This window comes from Clinocottus analis, unplaced genomic scaffold (genome assembly GCF_023055335.1).
Source record: "Clinocottus analis isolate CAN_PGR_092001 unplaced genomic scaffold, fCliAna1.0.p SCAF_18, whole genome shotgun sequence".
NCBI lineage: Eukaryota > Metazoa > Chordata > Actinopteri > Perciformes > Cottidae > Clinocottus > Clinocottus analis.
In genome coordinates this window covers 16,816,818-16,829,996 of record NW_027175909.1, presented here as the reverse complement: position 1 = coordinate 16,829,996, position 13,179 = coordinate 16,816,818, and the positions used below count along the sequence as shown (strand labels likewise).

General features: G+C 47.7%; 1 protein-coding gene across 1 annotated transcript in view; it reads right to left on the bottom strand.

The window, feature by feature from the left end:
- Positions 1–5,723: 5,723 nt before the first annotated feature.
- ptchd1 (patched domain containing 1) overlaps positions 5,724–13,179 on the bottom strand; it is a gene marked incomplete at its 5' end in the record, with an annotated part of 12,456 nt that continues 5,000 nt past the window's right edge. Inside the window, 2 exons of the mRNA XM_068582357.1 lie at positions 5,724–8,150; positions 9,760–10,535. Coding sequence (XP_068438458.1) covers positions 7,032–8,150; positions 9,760–10,535 — 1,895 coding nt within the window. The remainder of the gene's footprint in view (positions 8,151–9,759; positions 10,536–13,179) is intronic.

The window sequence follows — 13,179 nt, the reverse complement described above, 5'->3', positions numbered from 1 at the left end:
TTGATATATTTTATCATCCTTCTCTTCCCGCAGCGTCGCGTTTGATCTGCAGATATCTGGAGTGCTTTGATGGAGAACGGATTGTTAACAGAGCTTTTAAACGTGTGTTTTCTCTGGAGGAGAAGACTCGTTTCATTTAAAACCCGTCTCCTCCTACACACCGAAGCCTTTGTGTTGTTATTGTCGTTCCTAATCTCATCTTCACACACTCTGACTTTCTATGTCTGAGCAGGAAAACATGGAGAAACTTCAGCATCTCTTTGAACCTCTAAACTGCCCCAAATCTTCAGATTAAAAGATTATTTAAATGTTCTGTGAGGAATCTTTAGATTTTCTTACCTGCTGCTTTTTCACCAGCTCGTGCACTTCTGGGCTGTGTGTGTTCAGGGGTGTGTGTGCGTGCACGTGTGCACACATCCCTCCATATTTCCCATGACGTTGTTTGAAAACCTGCCACCGAGACGTCTTCCTCAGTGTCTCCTTCTCTTCTGTCGCTTCCTCTCCTCCTCTCCTCTCCTCTTATGTCTCCACCTGCCTCTTACACAAGAGCATCGTCTGTAGCGTCAGGTGTGTGAGAGAGTGTGTGTGTGAGTGTGTGAGAGAGTGTGTGTGCCTAAACCAAGTCATGACACACCTCCAGAGGAGGAGGAGGAGGAGGAGGAGGAGGAGGAGAGATCGAAATAATAAACAAAGTTGAGCAGTTTTCTTTCTGTCCATCAGGTAGTTTTTTTATTATTTATCTGTTTTTTGTGTGTTTTTCTATGACGGGGAGGGCAGCAGCTGGTACAACAGGATGCAGAGCCAGACAGGTCCTGGACAGGGTATTAGCCTTTATCTGCGGTGTGTGTGTGTGTGTGTGTGTGTGTGTGTGTGTGTGTGTGTGACTGTGGAAAAGTGTGTGTGTGTTGCAGAAAAGACATTTTCATGGACAGCCTGGCTGATTATTTTACTACCAATAACAATAGAAGCACTTTTTAGTTGTTCGGCCTCTTTTTCTTGTAGTTTTGTGTCTTTTTGGGTGATTTTGCGTCACGTTTTAGTCGTTTTGTCTATTTGTAGTCGTTTTGTGTCATTATGTAATCAGTTTGAATTTCTTTGAAGTCGTTTTTTTGTTGTTGTTTTTCTGTGTTTTTGCGTTTCTTTGAGTCTTTTTTGAAGCTGTTTAGATCATTTCTTAGTGAAGGCCTTAAACTTGGGGCCCTGATAAGGTTGGCCTGTGTGTGTGTGTGTGTGTGTGTGTGTGTGTGTGTGACTGTAGAAAAGTGCGCGTGTTGCAGAAAATTGCAGAAACGGGCAAAAATGACACGGTAGGCTCAAGTATGACGCCGGATTCACGTAGACAAACCAGTCAAACATCTTCTCTCTTTCTCACACACATGCACACACACACGCACACACACACACACACACGCACACACACACACTCTGACGGCGTGGCTGTGAATTTCAGGAATGGCATCTGACGGCGGACCTAAAATGAACAAACAAAGACGCAGCAGCCTCAGGGCGAATCTCAGTGTGTCTTTACTTGTGTGTGTGTGTGTGTCTCTGTATGTGTGTGTGTGTGTGTGTGGAGGCATCTAGATAATGAATTAGTTGACCATTGGCCACAAGGGGGCGATAAAGACTACAGCGACGTCTTCTTTCCTCCACTAACATATCGAGTGTCGGCCTTTGTTCACTTTTCCTGAAACAAAGCAGCGTCAGTGGAGCGAAGCAGAACTGCAGCTCATGCTGCTCTTCAGTGACACAGCACTTTTTAGGTGAGTTATTTTCAGTCTGTCTGCGTGTGTGTGTGTGTGTGTGTGTGTGTGTGTGTGTGGGATCAGTTCAAGCTCAAGTGAATCACAATCCCACCGGCGAGCTTCTTCCTCTCTTCTCTCGTCTGCAATCATTCAAACTGAGAACTCCTGTTTTGTTTTGTTTTTGCTCCTGCGAGCGTCTTGTGTGCTGGAAACAGAGCTTTTGAATATGTAAATGCGACGCTGAGACAATATATTCCACCTACCTGTCTCCAGGGCCCTGTTTACACCTGGCTCTAACATCTCAGTGACGTGAAGGACTATTTCCTGGACTTTTTATTTCACGCTTTTCTCTTCTTACCGACCACTTCACAGCATATTACATCATTACCGCCGTAAGATATGGATCATAAATCACCTGTGGTCAGATCCTCCATGGAGTGAATCATCCACATCAATCACCACTGTGGATATACTATGTTTACACACTTCAGACACTTTGCATTTCGGCACATTTCTTATTCTTAAATGTATTCTGTGTGACTCCGCTTGCTGCTGCCACGACTAAACGTCCCCTCGGGGATGAATAGAGAACATTTATCCTGTTCACCCGTTCACACACTGGAGGCTTTGGCATTTCACCAACTGGAGGCAGCGACAGCGCTCTGGTGCCATCGTCTGTTATTAAAAAAGAAGGAATCAAAGACACTAGACGGACCGGGGATGTGGATCCAAAAAAAAGAGGTTTGCCGCACCTTTAATTCGTCTCCAGGCCTTTCTTTAACCCGCCAGACGCCGTGAGATTTATTAAAAGAAACCAACGAGCGAGACAAGAGAGGAGGAACAAAGGAGGAGCCGCCGCGGCCTTGATGACGCATTTTCCCGCCACGTCCTTGGCGTCGGGACGCTTTAGCGGTCGACGCTATGAAAAGAGAGAGAGACGCGGTCCGGAGCGTCCCGGTCGACCTCGGCGAGCGATCGAATTACAACGCGTCCGCTCCGCGAGACACGTCTGAACTTGAAGCGGCGTCTCGGGAGCCGGCGGGAAATCAGCAGTCGAGTCGTCTCCCGCGAGGGGAAAAAGGTCGCTAACGCCGAGTTTCGGCGCGACCCCGTTAGCCGCTTTGCAACCAAAGAAACATGGGACAAGACTGTTGAATAGGATGTTTTAGTGGCATGAGGTCAGGAACTACAGTGTCTGATTGTTGCTTCAGTGCACACACACATCTGCACTTAGCGGCTTCCATCATCATATTGTGACGCTCTTAGCTGCGCGACAAGGTTCTTTTTAATGCTTTTATTTAGAGAACAAAATGAAAAAGAGCAAAGGAAACGATATCGGGCCCTAAAAGAGATAAAACTAAAGTCAAAGAGCATCAAACTGAAGTAGAAGATGTCTTGAAATCCCAATAAAGACTCAACTTTCCTTCGTATTTGGCAAACAGAAAGGTATTTACTGGCTACAACCAGTTTAACCACAAAAAAGGTGGACAAATCCCAACCAGTTACTAACTCAATATCAGCTGTAAGAACTCAAAACTTGTGAAATGAGGCTCGACATGTTTGTGGCTCGACCGAGTGAACGATGGAGCCGCTGGTCGCAGATTAAAATGGATGTCAAAAAATTAAAATGAACTTAGATGCAAAATCGAACTGTATTGGTTGTTTAATTAAGAAAATTATTCAAAAAGGTCAAACGTGGGTAAGTGACATCATCATCTGACACTTTCCTTTATGACCGAATACCTGCAAAACTAATGGAATCATTCCCATCGCCCAGAGTTTCAAGCTAAGTAGCACACGTTAGCCCACATGCTAGCATGCCACATGTTAGCATGCTAAGAGTCCCACATGTTATCATGGCACGTTAGCCCACATGTTAACATCTTAGCCCACGTTAGTTCACATGTTAGCATCCTAAGATTCGCACATGTTAGCCAACATGTTAGCATGCTAAGTTTCACACAGGTTAGCTCACATGTTAACATGTTAGCCCACATGTTAGTCCACATTTTAGCATCCTAAGATTCGCACATGTTAGTCCACATGTTAGCATTCTTAGATTCCCAGATGTTAGCCCATATGTTAGCATGTTAGTCCACATGTTAGCGTGCAAAGATTCACACGTTAGTCCACATGTTAGCATTCTTAGATTCCCAGATGTTAGCCCAGATGTTAGCCCATAAATTAGCGTGCTAAGATTATAAACTGCGGTGGTGACATATTGCCACGTCCTCTGTGCATCTTTCAACTGATCAGCTAGTTTCTGACCTCGCTCCCTTCCTTGTCCTCAACAAGGCGCACGACGCATTAGCAGAAGCTTCACGTGCTCAAACCTCGTGTTATTTATTGTCGCCTGGACATCGTGCGAATGTCAACAGTGAATCTTTATTCTCTACATCCATCCTGGGAAATGTACTCGTGGCCCCGAACGGCCACCGCAGCGGCAGGAAGCCACGTTTTGATTGACAGCTGGATGCAGCGTGGGAGGTGTTGCTGGGCCGCGTCCTGAGTGTTCGACCCCGTGGGCTCAATCTGAAGTGTGAACCAACCGGCTGTTGCGTCTGGACTGAAAGGCTGCTTCATTTTCGCAGGACTGTTTTTTGGATTACAGCATTCTGTGTGTGTTTTGTTCCTCCTCCTAATGCAGCTGCAGTCTTTCCAACGAGTCTCGCCTTTTCTCCCTTTCCTTCAAATCTACCATTTTCTACAGTTGCACAGAAACGCGTTCAGCCCCGTAATCGTCGAGCGGGCGCGTTATTTATTTTTGGTCGTGCACGTGCCCTGAAGAAAAACCAACCGGCGTCGCTCAGCGATTGTGTCGCCTCGCTGACGGTCGCGGCGGATCCGGAACAAAGCTTTCATTCAGGGTGTCGGCGCGGGAGCTCGGATCAACAATAGAAAGCTCTCCCACACGCCGAGACCTGCGACCCGCCGAGATGAATCCGGGAATGAAAGAAGGGGGAAAAAGGCAACAAGCGCCTTTTGCCTTCACGAGGGAGGCAGGACAGCGGGAGGCTGAAAGAGAACAATGCAGTCGATACATTCCAGTCACAGCCGAGGAGAAAACGCCGGTTTAGACGTCGGCGTCGGCTTGTAAGCCACGTTGTAAATCACCTCCCTGAAGCTCTGACTGATCGCCGTGAATAAATCTCTGTATCGAGATTAAACACAACAGTAATGTACTTTACATTATTGTACTTCTGAGGATTTATCACGCAGTACTTTGCTGATTAATACCTGTTGACACTGAGTGTTTAATCATGACAGTAAAGGCTAGCGCTCTGTACATAGCAGCAGAACGCTATCGTACTGAGAAGAGAGGTTTGATTTGAAGCCATGCAATGAATACTACACTGTAAAAAAAAGATTGGAGGTTTTAGTTCAATCAACTCATTTCTTTAAGTCAACGATTTATTCTTAGTTGAATGAATTCAAATTGAAGTTCAGACAATTTAAGTTTCTTAGCTTGTCCAACTCAACATTTTAAGGCAGTGAGGTTACACGTTATTTTAAGTTGAACTAGCTTGTTTTTTTACAGTGTACGTGGTGAGGCTAAGGGCTAAATGTAAAGCCCACATAGTCCTTGACTTAGCCCGCAGTTAGCATCTTTAGCGTACAACAGAGACGGGTGTTTGGAAGCATTACGGGTCATTTTGAAAAACAGGTTGCAGAACTCAGTGTCAAGAGTTTTCATGGGGATATTTTTCTGTGGAAAGAAGTGGAAATTAAAGTTAACACACACACACACACACACACACACACACACACACACACACACACACACACACACACACACACACACACCTCGCGTGTCGCATTTCGTCTCAAATTGATTGATGGATGATGTCATGATGTTATCGGTTGAAATTGTAAAGCACACGTCATATTTTCGTTAGAATAGAGGGTTGGATTTTTTTTTCTTACATAACAAAAACGAAGAATTCGATCATTTTTTTTCAATTCTTTTAATTTTCGGGGTAAAACTCTAAAGTGCGGCTCGTCACTAAATGAGAAAATAAAGCCCTCCCCCCCTCCACCCTTTTTACTTTAATCAGCAGCAGGTGAAGCAATACATGGGAGTTGAAGCATTCATTCACGGACAAATTGCCTAAACTGTACACGCGCTGCACCGCTACGTTCACTCGCTAATGTTACGGCGCACATATGAATCATATCATATAGATGGCGTGGATATGGTGGCAGACTGGCAGGCGGTTGAAATCACGAGGGTATGAACCGCTTTTTTTGGTTTGAATCTTCTCCAAACTACAAAAAAAAAGCACTCAAGCCGCCATCTTTTCTGAGACGCCCTCTGGTGGCGGTGCTGTGCACTGCAATACATCACATGAATACGGCATCGGAGAAAGCATTCATGACTGTATTGATAATCATACAGTCTGTTTTTTTACACACCCTGGTATGATATCCCTCAAGATTGTTGCAGTTGCAATCCATATTTTTTGTTTCTTGCTTTTTTTTTTACCTCAAAAAAACATTTTGAAAAGTCATTATTACCCAAATCCGTTCTTTCCTCAGATGCGAGCGCTCGAATGGTTAAAATGCAATTTTGCGACTCGTGATATTGGAGTTACAAACCCATGGCAAAATCGTACGTACGTATGCACCTCCCACAAAAAAAGAGAAGAATATCAGAACCTGCATCAAAAGCCAAAACCACTTCCAAACACGTTTTCTTGATTTTGACTTTATTTGTCCGGCATTGAAGTAGAAACACTGGCGTCATACAGACGATGGCCTCGTGTCATTGTGGAGCCGTGTGTTGTGCGACGCGGTGAGACAGGAAGCTGCTAGCAAAACCGTGTGCGTCGGACCGAGAGCAACTTTTTGTTTTGTGACGCGTGAAAAACAAAAAACAAAAACAGAAATCGGACACTTTTCTTTTCTGCGACGCCGTCGCGCAGCCGGACCCCCGGGGCGGATCCCCGGCCTCTGATTGGCTGCTTGAGAAGGGGGCAAAAGAAAAAAAAGGGCTCATTCGCATGCCACACACACACACAGCGCTAGCAACAAGCAGGTAGCCATGGATACGCTGCATCGGAAACCCGTCTTCCTCTTTTGTCTCCCTCCCTCCATCCCTCTGTTCCCTCCTCCCCCTCTTCACGAGGATCGGCATCCTCGGCTGCAGATGCAGAGAGCGGCGGACCAATTCCCCAACCCACGGTCGCCATAGCAACAAAGGGGTCCAGAAAAAAAAAGAAAAGAAAAAAAAACCCCCAACATCATCATCATCATCGTCATCATCATCCGTCATCATCATCATCATCATCAGACGGTGGTGATCTGGTCGACCACTCGCGTGCTGTCGTTCATCTCGACGCACTCCACCTCCGGCCTCGCCGCCTCCCCGTCGGGCCGCCCGCCGCCGCCGCCGCCGCCGCCGCGGCTCTTGGCCGGCGGCAGGAAGGTGAGCAGCGTGGGCAGGAAGGCCAGCGTGTGCAGCGCCGAGCAGCCGGCCGTGAGCGCCAGGCAGCGGAACAGTGTGTGTGTGAGGTTGGAGCGCACGGAGCCCACGGGCACCAGGGCGGCGCCGTAGCAGACCAGCGTCTGCAGCGAGGGCACGCCGTGCCTCTCCAGCGCCACCCGCACCCAGCGAGTCCGGCTGTCGCCGCGGCCCGCCGAGAAGCCGCAGAGCAGCGGCCCGCTGCAGTCGGCCGAGTGGCCCAGCGCCGCGATCAGGCACAGCACCGACACGCAGTCCAGCTCCACGCCCCACAGCGTCATGAAGCCCAGCACGCCGAACTGCACCGACAGCAGCGTGAGGCCCAGCCACACCGACACCAGCGGCTCCACCACCGCCAGCGAGGACAGCCCCAGCAGGAAGAGCACCGCCAGCAGCGAGTGCCGCAGCGGCGAGCTGACGGCGGCGGCGTAGCGGTCCAGGTAGACGAAGGACGGGTTGAAGATGAGGAAGCGCACGCGCGAGGTCAGCGAGAGGCGGCGCAGCGTGTCCAGCAGCACCGACATCTCCTCGCGCTTGTTCTCCGTGGTCTTGGCCACCAGGAAGATGCGCGACGCCGCCACGTCGGGCTCCTCGCCGGGGCCCCGCTCGGCGAAGATGATGTCGTCGGCGAAGTGGGCGAAGCGCGGCTCGCGCAGGAAGGCGTGGCGCAGCGTGCCGGTGAAGTTCTCCCGCGGCTGGCTGGTGGACTGGTTGCGGTCCGACAGGTAGCTCAGGTAGGCCTCCAGCCAGCTGATGCGCTGGAAGCCTTTGGCGTACTCCAGCAGGTCGCGCTGCACCGAGGCGTTCCAGTAGGGGGCGCTCTCGTAGATGTAGAAGCCGATGACCGGCGAGTAGGAGCTGAAGTAGCGCTGCTGGGCGCGCGTGTACAGGACCGTCGCCGTGTCCATGGCGACCAGAGCGCTGGGGTCCGAACCCTGAGTCACCTGCCGAGGGAGGAGGAGGGTTAGTGACGGGGAAGCTTTTAGGGTTTTATTCCTTCATTAATGCGTCACCAGGGCTCATGCAGTATGACCAGCGCACTTCCACCACTTTTAACCACATTTCAATGACTTTTCACGAAATTTATATGACTTTTCATCACATTTTCATGACTTTAAGACAAAATTTCATGACTTTAAACCAAATTTAGTTGACTTTTAATGAAATTTCCATGACTTTTAACCACATTTTCATCACTTTAAACCAAATTTCAATGACTTTTAACCAAATTTCTATGACTTTTCACCAAATTTTCATGACTTTTCACCAAATTTATGACTTTAAATCAAATTCCAATGACTTTTCACCAAATTTTCATGACTTTTCACCAAATTTAATTGACTTTTTATGAAATTTCCATGACTTTTAACCACATTTTAATGACTTTAAACCAAATTTCAATGACTTTAAAACAAATTTGTATGACTTTAAACCAAATTTTCATGACTTTTACCCAAATTTATGACTTTAAATCAAATTCCAATGACTTTTCACCAAATTTTCATGACTTTTCACCAAATTTAATTGACTTTTTATGAAATTTCCATGACTTTTAACCACATTTTAATGACTTTAAACCAAATTTCAATGACTTTAAAACAAATTTGTATGACTTTAAACCAAATTTTCATGACTTTTACCCAAATTTTAATAAACCTTCAATGACTCAAATGAATGAGAGACAATAGTTTATTAAAAGAATAAACATTTATATAGATGCCTGTATGTATGCTGCTGATATTTTGAGCCTCTTTCTTTTAAAAGCAGATTCATTATTTATAACTAAATGAACGTCATGAACACATGAATGTAACACATTTACACGACTTTTCCAGGTTTTCCATGAACCCTGATCAGGAGTTGCACCGGCATCTTTTTCCTCATCGTTTCTGCTGCTGCTAAACTGACTCCTGCTGTGTTTCCTCAGAATTCTTAATAAAAACTATTTATCCAGCTTATTGCTCACGGCTTCTTCCCTCCCGCAAAAAAACAATAATCTCACTCTCAGAGACTCTTCCTTCGCTCGTTGCAGGAACGCTGCGATCGGTTCCCGGCGGAGGAAGACGAGAATAACGCTGTCTTCCAGAAGTCAAGGCAACAATGATGAGTAACAGATGGAGAAATGCTGATATTAAAAGGTGAAAAGTATTCTGTTGTGTGGCGTAGTATTTTACAGCAATCTGTTAGAGACACCGCCTTCAAATTTAGGAAGAAATCGAGTTTTAAGACACAAATTAAATGACAAAACTATAATATACTGTGCACTTAGCTCCACATGGAGATGAGTCTCTCTAAATTGCATAAATTACCAACAAATTGCTTTAACTTCCGGAGCTTTTGTGTGGAATTCAAGGGTGCTTGTATGGAGATGACGCTTTTATTTTGAAGGTTTCCTGCATGTTTCATTGATAAAATAGTTCATTGCATGAGTAAATACCACACAGCCCCTTAACTTATGGTCACATTAGCCCTTGAATCTATTAATATTGCATTTATATGAGATTATTCAGCACAAACACGTGAACAAAATGTCTGCCGCGTTCGCCGCCTCACCTGCAGGAAGCCCATCAGTCCGAAGGAGATGTAGACCAGGTACAGCAGAACCACGAAGGGCTTGACGTAGGTGTTGGTGATCCAGTCGCCGTAGCATCGCCTCACGCAGCCCAGCAGCAGGTGAGAGTCCTGAGGGTTGGCGTCCGAGACCGCCGCCGCCGCCGCCGCCGGGTGCACGTGCGGGTGGAGGTGCGGGTGCATGGTGGAGTTGGTGACGTGTCCGTCCGTCACGGGGTTGCTCGCTGCATGCGGGTGGGGGTGGGGGTGGGGGTGGGGGTGCGGGTGCGGGTGCGTGAGGTTAGAGTTCGGCGTGTGGGCGTGGCCGACCCCGTGCGGTGGTGGCGGTGGTGGAGGCGGCGGCGGCGGCGGGTTGCTCGCGGGCGCCTCGTCCTGGTAGCGCGTGTGCATGAGGCAGCGGTACCAGGCCGGCTTGGAGTCCAGCCGGTCCGGCTTGGGGACCCGGCGGCAGAAGCAGCCGTGCCGGTAGCCGGTCTCCAGGTAGCCGGTGAACACCAGGCAGGAGCTGTAGAAGGACAGCATGTACACGTAGCCGATGGTCACGGCCAGCGCGGCGGTGCGGCAGAAGAGACGCACCGCCTCCATGTTGGTGAGCGGCGAGGCGGCCAGGCCCAGCGTCATCAGGTGCAGCATGGTGGAGCCGGAGAAGCGCAGCATGACGTCCTCGAAGACGCTCGCCACGCGCTCCTTCACGTGCTGGTCCTCGCGGGTCCGCCGCCACGACGACAGCATCTCGAAGGAGCCGAAGAGCCCGTGGCCTGATGGGAAACAGAGAGGGAGGAATGAAACCAATGGCTGGGATTAACCCTTTGACACCTCACTCTAACCCTAACCCTTTAAGACCTCAACCTAATCCTAATCCTTAACCCTCACCCTAACCCTAACCCTTTAAGACCTCACCTAATCCTAATCCTTAACCCTCACTCTAACCCTAACCCTTTAAGACCTCACCTAATCCTAACCCTTTAAGACCTCACCCTAATCCTAATCCTTAACCCTCACCCTTCAAGACGTTCATTAATAGACGCGCCGCTTCTCATCGTAAAGGATACGGTCCTGATGCTGCGTTCAAGGGTTCAAATCGACGTCCGTTTGACGGAGATTCAAAAGCTCCATCTCCAATGAGCGTCTCCAGCCTCAGTTAGGAACACAAACATACTTATATACAAGTAGTATACGTATGGTCTCCTCTACCATGGTTGCCATGGCATCGATGAGTCACTGGGTGCACATGCCCCGCCCCCCTCCTCCCCCCTCCGTTGACCTCACCATAGCAAAACACTTAACACCTTAGCAGAGGCGTAACATGCCGCCACTTCAGTCGTCGGGTGCAACTGAGAAAGTGTGCTGATCTGTGAGTGTGTGAGTGAGTGTGTGAGTGTGTGTGTGAGCGTGTGAGTGAGTGTGTGTATTTGAAACAGAGGGAATTAGACAGTGAAGGAGGTGCGCAGGTTAACGTTGAAGAGAGAGATGCGAGCCGAACGAGAGGCTCCAGACAACACTTGTCCCGGCGATTTGGATATTTACAGCCGCTGGAGACGAGCTAATGTGAGCTCACGTCACCGAAAGAAAAGGGCGTGTCCGTTCACACACACACACACACACACACACACACACACACACACACACACACATGAAGGTGTGCAAACACTGTAATAATAATGTCACACGTTGTGAGGAATATACTGTGTTTTTCTTTTGAAATAATAAAGCATAATGTTTCATCTTCTCTCTCTCTCTTCTATGAATGTTCTTGTTTCCCGTGAAGCGGCTCCAGAAGTTCATAATCCTCATTCCTTCTGTCGGGTCCTGAAAGAGGACGACGCCAAACCGTTGACACAAATCCACATTTTCTAAAAGCGTTTCCTCGCTGTCCGTCTGCTTCTCTCCTTACTCTGTAATCACATCCTCCTCTCTCGCCTCACACTTCCTCCCACCTTTATTTCTGTCTGCCTACTTGATTCAGAGAGCCCCTCCCTCCTCCCTCCTATCTCCTTCCTCCTCCTTCCTAACTGCCGTTTAACTTCATTTTCTCTTCAGAGGATCCCGATCTCATCCCCCGTTTGGAGTGATATCTCATCCTCCTCTCGGGTCTCTATTCCCCGGCCTCGTCTGTTCTCACTCTGGTTATTTTAAGCCGAACAGAAGGCCCCCCCCCCCCCCCTCTACATTACAGAGTAATTATGGTATGGACTACATGTGTTCGGTAGTGGTGACATGCAGAGCTTCCTGCAGTATTTATCCTTCTCGCTGGTAGTTCAGCTTCTGGCTTCTTAAAAACCTATTTATCGAGATTTTGACCTATTTCTGTGTTCTGTTCCCTTTCTTTATATTATCTACATGTAATAAAAGGTTTGATCTGTAGAATGAAGTCATTCTTCAGTCCCATTTTATCACATTTTAACACTTCTACTCAAAAAACAATCATAAAAAATGTGGTTTTAGGCATTTATTTACATTTATCTAGCAGTTTTGTCCAAGTTACGGCTATTTTATAGCACTGAAGGCTCAGGTAGAACATCCACAGCCGCCATGGAGTAAAGTCAGTCCAATCAAGCTTGAATTGTTCAGCTTACGGTCAAATTATCTCTTCACACTTGTGCCTTAAGACTCTGGTGCCTCATTATACAGAGAGCTGAGATTGTTCTGCAATTTTTGATACACAACACATGAGTATGTATTATTATGCAAATTCATTTAAAAAGGCGACTTTAAGAAATTATGTAAAATGGAGAAAACAACCTCAGGGGTTAAGAAATAACAAAAAAATGTTTGTTGACCTGCTTTCTTGTGGTTGAGACCTAAATCCACCACGAATGCATTTGGGATTTAAAATGAAGATCCATGTTTGATCCCAGGTGCATCCTGTGTATCGGCTCTTTGCTGCTGCAGCCTCATTAAAGTATTTTATCCCCGATCATAAACCGGGGACTCATTTGTGCTGCGACATCGTCCACGTCATCGCATGCGGACCGAACCCTCGTGGACTCACGAGACCTTATGAAGTGGCGCCATCGATCCGCGTTTCATAAAGTTTTCCTCGTCGCTTTATTAAATTCGCCGCGTCGGCAGTAACTCACAGCCATTGAGTCACACTTGGCCGCTGCTGTTAGTGCCGCGGCGATCCTTCGCCTCATGTCGCCGGACATCGGAGGAAAAAATATTAAATAAAGAGAGAGAGAGAGAGAGAGAGAGAGAGAGAGAGATAGAGAGAGAGAGAGAGAGAGAGAGAGAGAGAGAGATATATTTTGTACTTGGCATCAAACAAGAGACCCTGGGTTTGGGGTGTTTTTACGAACGCCTCTCTTTCGGTCGGGCAAACTGCGACGAGCCTCGCGCGCTCAACGCCGCGGCGCTGCTATCGAGTACGGATGAGGGTCGACACGAAGGGAACGGGCACGC